The following is a 12,006-nucleotide window of genomic DNA, read 5'->3' on the forward strand; positions in this document are numbered from 1 at the left end:
AGTGTCAGACAGAATTTGGATGGGGAGGATACTTGTAGAGAAGCTAAAAATCAAATCAGATGCAGCAGCCAAATCTAGACAAAAGTTTTCAATATATTTGTGCTGCTTCTGTCCACAGCTGATTAACAAGTGCTATTCAGTGGAACTGAGAAATACCCAGGAAGCCATATTCCAAGCAGAACTTCAATCCAGAATTATTTGATCACTGGCTAAATCAGTCCCATTTCATAATTTTATCCCCCTTTGATTTCTCATCAGAAACAGTTGATATGCCAATATGTTAGCGCACATTTAAAAATACTACAGGTTAGGAAAAATACAGCCCAGTGTCACTTCTATTAGTCAGTTTTAACATGCCTCAAGAATTCACAATACTGAAGGTATTAAGGGAACAGAAGCATTGCCAGGAGCTGGAGCATTTCTGCTGGCAAAGTCAGTGATACTTCTATGGGCAGCACATAGCTGCCCACACCACCAAGGAGTTTCAAAGCATGCAAGATTGTATTATAGTGCTTTGCGGGCAATCACAGAAAGGGCTCAATAGAGCAGTTAGTTTCGCAGTTGGTTCAAAATTGACCCTTTCACCTATTACAGGCATTCATGACGACAGGTTCAGCAAAAATGAGGAATTTCATACATAAACCAAAAGGGCAGCAAACTAGACGCAGTGAATAATTGTTTGCTTGTTTAGGTAATGTTAGTAATATACTCTACTGGATTAAATACTTAACACTGATATTGGGACAGCGTTCAAAATACATGAGAGCAGTGGGCAAATTTGCCCTGAGTTTCCCCAAAACCCTTGAAAAATCAATGACATGGGCATAAATGAGAGAATGGTCACCTCCATGTGAGAGAGACCAGATGACACACGTGCAAGGCCCAACTCCCTGCATGTGCGATGATGTTACACCACTGGCGGCTGCTGTGAACCAGAGCTGGAGCCACTGCCACAACAGCCAGGAAGAAATCATCATGGTGCTTTCTTGATAATAGTCCCTTTTCCATAAAACAGCTATTTTTCAACTCAGTATGAACACCATTATGGGAGAACTGAAACAAATTATTTTTTAAAAGCCGGAAGTATTAAATAATGATGAAATAGGATATGTGGGAATATGTGGAGAGGACAAACATGTCAACGTTTCAGGTTGGGTCTTTCTTCGCAACAGAGAAATAAGTGAGAAAGAAGCATATTAACATATTAACAGAATCAGAAAGCAGGTTGGAGGGAGAAAAAGAAACATTCAGAAAAACGTGCAAGGAAAGTAATATATAAAAGAGACAAAATCAGAGAGGTTTAACAGTGGCATAATATAATAGATAATCTCAGTCAATTAATTATCAGAAATGTTAAGAGATTCAAAATAGGTTTTAAAACATTTTTTAAAAATAATCTTTATTGTCACAAGTCGGCTTACATTAACACTGCAATAAAGTTACTGTGTAAAGCCCCTAGTCACCACATTCCAGCGCCTGTTCGGGTACACAGAGGGAGAATTCAGAATGCCCAAATTACCTAACAGCACATCTTTCGGGACTTGTGGGAGGAAACTGGAGCACCCGGAGGAAACCCACGCAGACACAGGAAGAATGTGCAGACTCCCCACAGAAAGTGACCCAAGCCAGGAATCGAACCTGGGACCCTGGAGATCAGATGAGAGTCTAAATGGATGTGAGAATGAAGATACTGCTAAACTGTGTAAAGTTAATTAGACCACAAAGTAGGATGACAAGCACAGGATGCGATATATTGTTCGTGAAGTTTAAAGAGCTTTAAATTTTCCATGGTGAAATTAATTTTGCCATTTTCAAAACACATCCTAAACCTTTTCTACATGATGTTTCCTTATTACTGCTCCCTATTTTAATGTTGTCAACAAATGTCATGTGCTTACATTTGCTTCCAAAACAATGTCAGTGAGGAACAATTCACAGGAGTACACACTCAACTCTTCTTGTAGCACTTTTCATTCTGAGTGGGAAGGATGTCTATTCAAATCGCAAGATTTGAGTACGTAATCTGGGGTGGCAATTCAGTGCAAAACTGAGGGAAGATTCACCATTCCAGGAACTGTTTTTTCAGATGAGATGTTGAATCAAAACTTCATCTCCTTCTCAAGTGGACCAAAATGACCAACAACAGTTCTAAAGAGGTGTAAGGAATTTCTGTGTGTCCTGGCCGACGCTGATCTCTCAATCAATACGATTGATTCGCTTGTCATTTATCTTACAGTCTTTGGTATTTGTGCTACTGTATCAATCCAAAGAAAGAAATCAACACAATGAAGAAGGTAATGTCACTGTGACTGCATCACAAAATGAAGAAGTTGTGAGAATGAAAAGGAAGCCTGTGAAAATCAAAAAGCAGCTCGGGAAAATCTCAAGAACAGTTCTTGAAAAATAAACTATTTTAATTAAGTTGATTATTTTCCTAATTTTGTATATACGTTTATAACAACTTGCACTTTGCATATTTGTTAGAATCTAGAACTCAAATTAATTTGGAAATGTTTAAAACTTACTTGGGTTCAAGAGGTCACTCATCTCAAAATAGGGAATTGAGCACAGTAATATTAAATTCTGCCTGAGAGAGATATAAAATATTAGTTCAGACAACGTTATAGGATCTCACAAATAAAAATCCAGCACACATTATTTAACAGTATATGTTGGCTGCAATGCAAATGTGATTAAAATTCCATGAAAGTTAAAATCTACTTAGTAAAAAAACATTATTTAACTAAATACAGCATAGCCTTTTAAAATACAATTCATGCTTGTCATAACTTACTTATCAGTAAATAACCATGTCTCATGTATCATCTTTAAAAAGTCAGCCAAGTTTTAAAAAGTCAGCCAAGTGTTTGGATTACATCAGTAACAGGGATTTGTGTAGTAACATAAAGAGTTCAATCAACATGATAAATGACTACCAGGATCCAAGAAGTGAAAAGCCAAGACCAATATTATCACTGAGAATTTCTTACGGGCTTTTACCTACTTTGTCAATGTGACATCACCAGAAACCCAAATTATATGCATAATACGTGGGTGCTTCTGCCAGTCTTCAACCAAAGTCATGGTGAAGAAGTGGGGGAAGCTGTGACAAAATTTCCTGCATATGTGCAATATAGTAGTCAGTTGCCACTGCAAAAACACTTTTTAAAATAAATGGGATGAGCTTGGAGGAAAATTTTAATTAATCTCAAACTCTGCAGGCCAGAAAGATGGTTAATTTGTGACCTTGTTAAAGCGTACAAAATATTAACAGTATAGGGAACATAAAACTGAAACACTCTGCAAGCAGAATCATCAGGTCATAGGGCATAAAGTTAAATTGATGTAAAGACTCAAATCTGATAAATTTGCAATAATTTTCCAGTCAGCCTAACAGTCAAAACCATTGGATACTAACAATTATTTCACACCAGATAGCACACATCATAATAGCGTTGAATAAGAACAGAGGAACTATATGGAGCACAAATTCCTTTGAAAAAGAAAGAATCACTTGAGATCAGATGAAGTTCCTTGGAACTAGAATAAGCAGACAGAACATCTATAGTTAAAAAGTGTGCACAAAATGTCAATCAGGTAATGCAGTCCTACATTAAGAACAAATGAAATAGTTCCGGTGGCGGCAATGCGGAGCTAAGCCGCACGTTCGGCAGCTCTCGCTTTCGTAGGACTTGTGGGCTCTTTTAAGGGCCCCAAATGGCGCTGATTCGACGATTCCCGGTGTGTAAAGGGGTCTGGAGCAATACCCCCCGGGATTTATGGTGCGGACCCGGAGTGGGGCGGGGAAAAAAACGGCAGCAGCTCCTCTGGAAAAGCGGGGGAAGGTGGACAAAATGGCGGCCGGTGGAGCCCCCAAGGAGTGGAGGCAGTGGGCGGTGGAGCAGCAGCTACTTTACGGAGCTGAAAGTGGAGTTGCTGGACTCTCTGAAGGTTATGACAAGTAAGTTGCTGGAGACCCAGACAACCCAGGGTGCAGCGATCCTTGAGTTGCAGCAACAGGCCTCTGAGCGCGAGGATGAGGTTTCGGCCCTCGTGGGGAAGGTGGAGATGCACGAGGCGCTCCACAAAAAGTGGCAAGATCGGTTTGAGGAGATGGAGTTTCGGTCAAGGAGGAAGAACTTGCGGATCCTGGGCCTCGCGGAGGGGCTGGAGGGGTCGGACCTGCCGGCTTATGTGGCCGCGATGCTGAACTCGCTGGTTTGGGGCAGGATCTTTCCATCTGCCCCTGGAGCTGGAGGGGGCCCACAGAGTACTGGCCAGGAGGCTTAAGGCGATGGAACCCCCGCGGGCGGTGCTGGTTCGGTTCCATCGGTTCAGTGACCGGGAGTGTGTGCTGCGATGGGCCAAGAAGGTGAGGAGCAGCAAGTGGGAGAATTCGGTCGTGCGCATCTACCAGGACTGGAGTGCGGAGGTGGCCAAGCGGAGGGCCGGGTTCAACCGGACGAAGGCGGTGCTCCACAGCAGGCAGGTGAAATTCGGCATGCTGCCGCCTGCGCGCTTGTGGGTCACCTACAAGGACCGCCATCACTATTTTGAGTCCCCGGAGGAGGCGTGGGCCTTTGTGCAGGCCGAAAAGTTGGACTCGAACTGGGGATTGGGGACTGTGGGGGTTTTGTGTATCACTGTTTATGCTGTTGCTGGCTATTCTGGGTTTTTTTCTGCTTTCGGATGGTGTTGGTTATGGTTTTGTGTTTTAAGGGGGGGTGTTGGGGTCTGTGGTTGTTTTTTGTTTGTTTGTACGGGGTTGGTGGATGGGTTGGGACTGCTTTCTGGGAGCTCCGTTGAGGGGGTGGGGTGGGGCAGTGGGAAAGCGCGGGCTTTCCTCTGGCTTCTCGCGCTGCGGGACCAGGGGGGTGGAGCTAGAGGCAAGGTGCGTGGATATCAGTTCCGTTTTCCCGTGCTGGAGCGGTGCCAAGGAGCTGCTGCAGGGTGGGGGTGTCCCCATATCGGGAGGGGTCGGAGTTAGGGTGGGAGCTGCCGGGGTCAGCAGAAGTCAGCTGACTCACGGAAGTACTATGGAGGGAGCATCGCAGCTAGGAGGGGTCCTAACCTTGTTGGGGGGGGGGGGGGGGGGGGGGGGGGGGGGGGAGATACCGGGTTGCTGCTGGATTGGCCAGGGAGGAGCTGTGCGGGTCGGGGGGGGGGGGGGGGGGGGGGGGGGGGGGGGTCGGGGTGAAGTTCTATCGCCATGGGAAACGGGCTGAGTGGGGGGTGCTGGCCAGGGGCGAGCAGTCGATGGGCTATGGCTAGTCGAAGGGGGAGGGGGATGGGGTGCCCCCTGATCCAGCTGATCACGTGGCACGTGAGGGGATTGAATGGGCCGGTTAAGCGGGCACGGGTGTTTTCGCATCTGAAGGGGCTGAAGGCGGACGTGGCCATGCTTCAGGAGACTCACCTGAAGGTGGCGGACCAGGTTCGTCTGAGGAAGGGGTGTGTGGGGCAAGTTTTCCACTCAGGGCTCAATGCAAAGAACCGGGGGGTGGCGATCCTGGTGGGGAAGAGGGTGGCGTTTGAGGCGGTGGCTGATAGTGGCGGCAGATAGGTGATGGTGAGCGGTAAGCTGCAGAGGGAGAGGGTGGTTGGTAAATGTATATGCCCCAAATTGGGATGATGCCGGTTTCATGAGGCGTATGTTGGGCCGCATTCCTGACTGGAGGCGGGGGGGCTTGATAATGGGGGGGGGGGGGGGATTTCAATACGGTGCTGGATCCCCCACTGGATCGTTCTAGTTCTAGGACAGGCAGGAGGCCGGCGGCGGCCAAGGTGTTGAGGGGGTTTATGGACCAGATGGGAGGGGTGGATCCCTGGAGGTTTGGGAGGCCGAGGGCTCGGGAGTACTCTTTTTTCTCCCACGTGCACAGGGTTTATTCCCGTATTGATTTTTTTTGTCCTGAGTAGGGGGCTGGTCCCGAGGGTGGAGCATGCCGAATATTCGGCTATAGCGATTTCGGACCATGCTCCGCATTGGGTGGATCTGGAGATGGGGGAGGTGCGGGACCAGCGCCCGCTTTGGTGTCTGAACGTGGGGTTGTTGGCTGATGAGGAGGTGTGCAGGAGGGTCCGGGGATGTATTGAGAGGTACCTCGAGGCCAATGATACTGGGGAGGTCCGGGTGGGGATGGTGTGGGAGGCTCTGAAGGCAGTGATTAGGGGCGAGCTGATTTCCATCCAAGCCCATAGGAAGCGGGGGGAAAGGAGGGAGAGGGAGAGACTGGTGGGGAGCTGCTGAGTGTAGATAGGAGGTATGCGGGGCCCCGGAGGTGGGATTGTTGGGGAAGGGCGTAGCCTGCAGGCCAAGTTTGATTTATTGACCACCAGAAAGGCGGAGACTCAGTGGAGGAAGGCGCAGGGAGCGGTCTACGAATATGGAGAGAAGACGAGCAGGATGCTGGCGCATCAGCTCCGCAAGCGGGACGCGGCTAGGGAGATTGGTGGAGTGAAGGATAGGGTGGGAATGTGGTGCGGAAGGGGGTAGGGGTCTTCAGGGACTTCTACAGGGAACTGTACTGGTCGGAGCCGCCGGTGGTGGTGGGGGGGGGGAGCTTTTTGAACAGGCTGCGATTTCCAAGGGTGCAGGAGGAGCAGGTGGAGGGACTGGGAGCGCCGATCGAGGTGGAGGAGCTGGTTAGAGGGATTGGCCACGTGCAGTCGGGGAGGCGCCGGGACCGGATGGGTTCCAGGTTTAATTTTATAAAAAATATGCGCGCCTGTTGGGCCCCCTGCTGGTTCGGACCTTTAATGAGGCATGAGAGGGGGGAGTTTTGCACCCGGCGATGTCACGGGCGCTGATTTCCCTGATCCTAAAGTGAGATAAGGACCCCTTGCAGTGTGGATCATATAGGCCAATTTCACTGTTGAATGTGGACACCAAGTTGCTGGCGAAGGTCTTGGCCACTAGAATAGAGGACTGTGTGCCGGGAGTGATACATGAAGATCAGACGGGTTTTGTGAAGGGGAGGCAGCTGAACACTAACGTGCGAAGGCTGCTAAATGTGATAATGATGCCGGCGGCAGAAGAAGAGGCGGAGATTGTGGTAGATGCGGAGAAGGCCTTTGATAGGGTTGAGTGGGGGTACTTGTGGGAGGTGTTAGAGAGGTTCGGGTTTGGGATGGGGTTTATTAAATGGGTGAGGTTGTTGTACGAGGCCCCGATGGCGAGTGTAGCGACAAATAGGAGGAGGTCAGAGTACTTCAGGCTCTACCGTGGGACGAGGCAGGGGTGCCCCCTGTCCCCCTTGCTTTTTGCGTTGGCAATTGAGCCTCTGGCCATGGCGCTCAGGGAGTCGGGGAGGTGGAGGGTCTGGTGCAAGGTGGGGAGGAGCACTGAGTGTCACTTTATGCAGATGACTTGCTGCTGTATGTAGCAGACCCGGTGGGGGGGGGAATGCCGGAGGTGATGGAGATTCTTGCTGAGTTTGGGAGTTTCTCGGGCTACAAGTTGAACCTGGGCAAGAACGAGCTGTTTGTTGTACACCCGGGAGATCAGGAGGAGGGGATTGGTCGGCTCCCGCTAAAAAGGGCAGTGAGGAGTTTTAGGTACCTGGGGGTTCAGGTGGCTAGGAGTTGGGGGACTTTGCATAAGCTTAATTTTACTAGGTTGGTGGAGCAGATGGAGGAGGAGTTTAAATGTTGGGACATGCTGCCGCTGTCGTTGGCGTGTAGAATACAGTCCGTTTAAAATGACGGTACTCCCGAGGTTTTTGTTTCAGTGCCTCCCCATTTTTATTCCGAGGGCCTTTTTTAGGAGGGTGAGCAGCAGCATCACTGGATTTGTTTGGGCGCACGGGACTCCGAGGGTGAGGAGGGTCTTTTTGGAGCGGGGCAGGGATAGAGGGGGGCTGGCGCTGCCCAACCTCTCTGGGTACTATTGGGCGGCTAATGTCTCGATGGTACGCAAGTGGGTAATGGACGGGGAGGGGGCAGCATGGAAACGGATGGAGATGGCGTCCTGTGGAGGCACGAGCTTGAAGGCACTGGTAACGGCGCCGTTGCCGCTCCCGTCAACGATGTACACTACGAGCCCGGTGGTGGCGGCTAGCCTCAAGATTTGGGGGCAGTGGAGGCGACACAGGGGGGAAGTGGGGGGGCTCAGTGGAGGACCCGCTGCGGGGGAACCACCGGTTTGTCCCAGGGAACATTGATGGCAGGTTCCTGGGATGGCACAGGGTGGGCATAAGGAAGTTGGGAGACCTGTTCATTGACGGGAGGTTTGCGAGCCTGGATGAGCTGGAGGAGAAGTTTGAGCTCCACCCGGGGAATATGTTCAGGTACCTTCAGGTCAAGGCGTTTGCTAGGCGGCAGGTGGAGGGGTTCCCTTTGCTGCCCCCGCGGGGGGTAAGGGATAGGGTGCTTTCGGGGGTGTGGGTCGGGGATGGGAAGGTGTCTGACATCTACCAGGTGATGCAGGAGGTGGAGGAGGTGTCAGTAGAGGAGCTGAAGTCTAAGTGGGAAGCGGAGCTCGGGGAGCAGATTGAGATGGGGACATGGGTGAATGCCCTGGAGAGGGTGAACTCCTCCTCTTCATGTGCGAGGCTTAGCCTCATCCAGTTCAAGGTACTGCACAGGGCTCGTATGTCCGGGACGAGGATGATCAGGTTTTTTGGGGGTGAGGACAGGTGCATTAGGTTTTCGGGGAGCCCAGCGAACCATGCCCATATGTTTTGGGCATGCCCGGCACTGGGGGAATTCTGGCAGGGGGTGGCGAGGACGGTGTCGTGGGTGGTAGGTCCAGGGTCAAGCCAGGCTGGGGACTCGCGATATTTGGGGTTGGGGTGGAGCCGGGAGTGCAGGAGGCGAAAGAGGCCGGTGTTTTGGCCTTTGCGTCCCTAGTAGCCCGGCGGAGGATCTTGTTGCAATGGAAAGATGTGAGACCCCCAAGTGTGGAGACCTGGATTAATGACATGGCGGGATTCATTAAGCTGGAGAAGGTCAAATTCGCCCTAAGGGGGTCGGTACAAGGGTTCTTTAGGCGGTGGCAGCCTTTCCTCGACTTTCTGGCTCAACGATAGGGAACTAGGTCAGCAGCAGCAGCAACCCGGGGGGGGGGGGGGTTTCAGGGGGGCATTGTTTATGTTAATTTAATTTATTTTAAATTTATTTTGTTGTTCATTGGGTTTGGGAGGGTTCGTGATATGCGGTGTTACGGGTCCGGGTGGTGTTTATATTTATATTATTATTGTTCTGTTGTTATACATTTTTCAAAAAATATCAATAAAAATTATATATTTTTTTTAAATAAATAAAAATAAAAAAATAAAAAAAGAAGAAATTAAATAATGGGAACCATCTTAAAAGAGTGGGCTGCAATTAAAAGCAATAACTGCTTATTCATCTCAGGTGTTTATGGGATTAACATTATAAATTTTTACTTCTCAGAATTTTTCAAATTAAGCAATCTTAGAATTGTTTATGATATAGTTAGCATGTTTCAGGAAGTAGTGAAAAAAAATCAGCAGGTGCGGCGCGATCAAACAGTAGCTAGCACTGCTGCCTCACGCCTTCAAGGATCTGGGTTCGATCCAGGCCCCAGGTCACTGTCCGTATGGAGTTTACACATTCTCCCGTGTCTACAGGGGGTCTCACTCCCTACAGCCCAAATATGGGCAAGGCAGGTGGATTGGCCATGCTAAATTGCCCCTTAATTGGAAAAAAAAAAATTGAGCACTTTAAAAATGAAAAGCACTTTAAAAATGAAAAATAAATCAGCACCCTTGAAGGGTAAAGTCAGACCGGGAGCATTTTAACTGGATACTAGATTCTGGGAAATAAAAGTACTTTTCGGATCACAGGAGTCACTAGTCAGTATCACCAAATCAGAGGAGTACATGGGGCTGACTCAAAATTTGTAATGCACACCCATTTAAAACTTTTCCTATTATCTATACAAACGCATTGTCAATGTTCAGATTTTGGATTGCATTAAAACTAATTACAAATGTAAGACCCAAGTACACTAACACAACTTATTTGTACTAATTGATTCAAGCTGTTTGCATTGGAGATAGCACCAAATCTCTGACAGAAGTATTTATATAATTTCCACTTATCAGAGAAGCATAGAAAATAGGAGCAGGGGGCCATTCAGCCCCTCGAGCCTGCTTCGCCATTCAATGTGATCATGGCTGATCCTCTAACTCAACTCATACCACCACTCTCTCCCCATACCCCTTGATGCCTTCAGAGTCAAGAGATGTATTTCCTTCTTAAATATGTTCAGTAACTTCAATTCAATCACTAATCTGATAAAGATCAAATGCTGCGACCTGCATTACGGTTGGTATTAGGTTTCTCCAGTATTCTTCAAAAAAGATTAAAAATTGATCAGTGAGGAATATTTAAATGATGGTTAGCACTGGTGTCTCACAGTGGCAGGGGCCTGGGTTAAATTCCAGCCTTGAGTGACGGTCTGTGTGGAGTTTGTACGTTCTCCCAGTGTCTGTGTGGGAGTCCTGCAGGTGCTCCAGTTTCCTCCCACAGTCCAAAGATGTGATTGGGTAGATTGACCATGCTAAATTGCCCCTTAAGTGTCCAAAAGGCTAGGTGGGGTACAGGGATAGGGTGGGTGCTCTTTCAGAGGGTTGGTGCAGACTCGATGGGCCGAATGGTCTCCTGCGCTGCAGGGCTTTTATGATAAACTGGAGTGAATAAAGTTAAAAATACATAGTGAATAAATGCTGGTAACAGAGAAACTAACAGTTCTCTTATGTATCAATGCTCCAAAATCTTCATCTTTGATTATCAAATATCAAAGATGTATTGTTCTACAAGGCTACTCTGATACTTACATGCAAACATTCAGATTCATAATTGGGATAAAGCCTTCAGAAAGTTGAGGATATGGCATATTTTCACTCATGGGCATCTATATATAAACCAGACAGATTTATTTACGACATTTGAAAGGCTTAAAAACATTCCATTTTCAAAACAGGCCTTTCAGAAGTTGGCTGACAGGAGGTTATCGGCAACAATAAATGTCCTGTAGTGTTCAAGTAAAATACTTTTGGGCACATTATCCAACATTGCCAAGAGCACAATGAATTAATATTTTTCATGTTACTGTCATGGGAGTGTACCTTTAAGAAATGGGTGTTTTCAAAAAGCTGCAGTGATGTCATTGTGTGGGTGGAGCTGGGTTGTGTCTCTGGCTTTTACTTTCGTTTTGAGCTGGAATCTGTTTATGGCTTTGTGTTTTACTTTTGTTTTAGGCAGTTGAAAGCTGATTTCAGGCAAGGAATGTTCATTTTGTCTCTCTCTCTGTTAAAAGGTGTCCAGATCACTTGATAATTTGAAAGTGATAACGGTCTTGTGTAAAGAATTTATACCTACTGCTTTGTTAAAAAGGGTGTTTGGCTTATGGATGTTGTTGGGAAAGGTATTAAGGGTTACATATAGAGTACTGTATCTTTGGGGGGGTAGTTGTGTTGGCAGCTGATAAAATGTTTACTGTGTCTTTATAAATGCATAGAATAAACATTGTTTTGTTTAAAAATACTTAAGGGGTGGGATTCTCCGATCCCCCGCCGGATCGGAGAATCGCCGGGAGCGGCGTGAATTCTCCGGCGCCGGAGGAGATTTGGCGGGGGCGGGAATTTAGCCACATCAGTCGGCAGCCTCCCCCCAGCGATTCTCCGGCCCGCGATGGGCCGAATTCCCACCTGTTTCTGCCAGGTCCCGCCGGCGTAAATCAAGGCAGGTCGCTACCGGCGGGACCCAGCTCCGTGGCCTGCCTCCGGGGTCCTCGCGGGGGCATGGGGCGATCTAGCCCCGGGGGCTGCCCCCATGGTGGCCTGGCCCGTGGTCGAAGCCCACCGATCCGCGGGCGGGCCTGTGCCATGGGGGCACTCTATTCCTATGCGCCGGCCATGTAAGCCACCGCAATGGCCGGAGCGAAGGTGAACCCCCCCTGCGCATGCGCGAGGATGACGTCAGCAGAAGCTGGAGTCCCTTCACCCCCGGCTGGCGTGGCGCCAAAGGCCTCCAACG

The 12,006-nt window shown here is 48.5% G+C and overlaps 1 protein-coding gene across 3 annotated transcripts in view; it reads right to left on the bottom strand.

Annotated features, from left to right (window-relative positions):
* The window catches only part of nuf2 (UF2 component of NDC80 kinetochore complex), a 75,191-nt gene that overhangs the window by 42,373 nt on the left and 20,812 nt on the right, over positions 1 to 12,006 (bottom strand). For all 3 annotated transcript variants that reach the window (XM_038794903.1, XM_038794904.1, XM_038794905.1), the window contains exons 4-5: positions 10,806 to 10,882; positions 2,526 to 2,587 (exon numbers count right to left, since the gene is read on the bottom strand). In XM_038794903.1, the coding sequence (XP_038650831.1) occupies positions 2,526 to 2,587; positions 10,806 to 10,882 (139 nt within the window). The remainder of the gene's footprint in view (positions 1 to 2,525; positions 2,588 to 10,805; positions 10,883 to 12,006) is intronic.

This window comes from Scyliorhinus canicula, chromosome 4, assembly GCF_902713615.1.
Source record: "Scyliorhinus canicula chromosome 4, sScyCan1.1, whole genome shotgun sequence".
In the NCBI taxonomy this organism is placed as follows: Eukaryota; Metazoa; Chordata; class Chondrichthyes; order Carcharhiniformes; family Scyliorhinidae; genus Scyliorhinus; species Scyliorhinus canicula.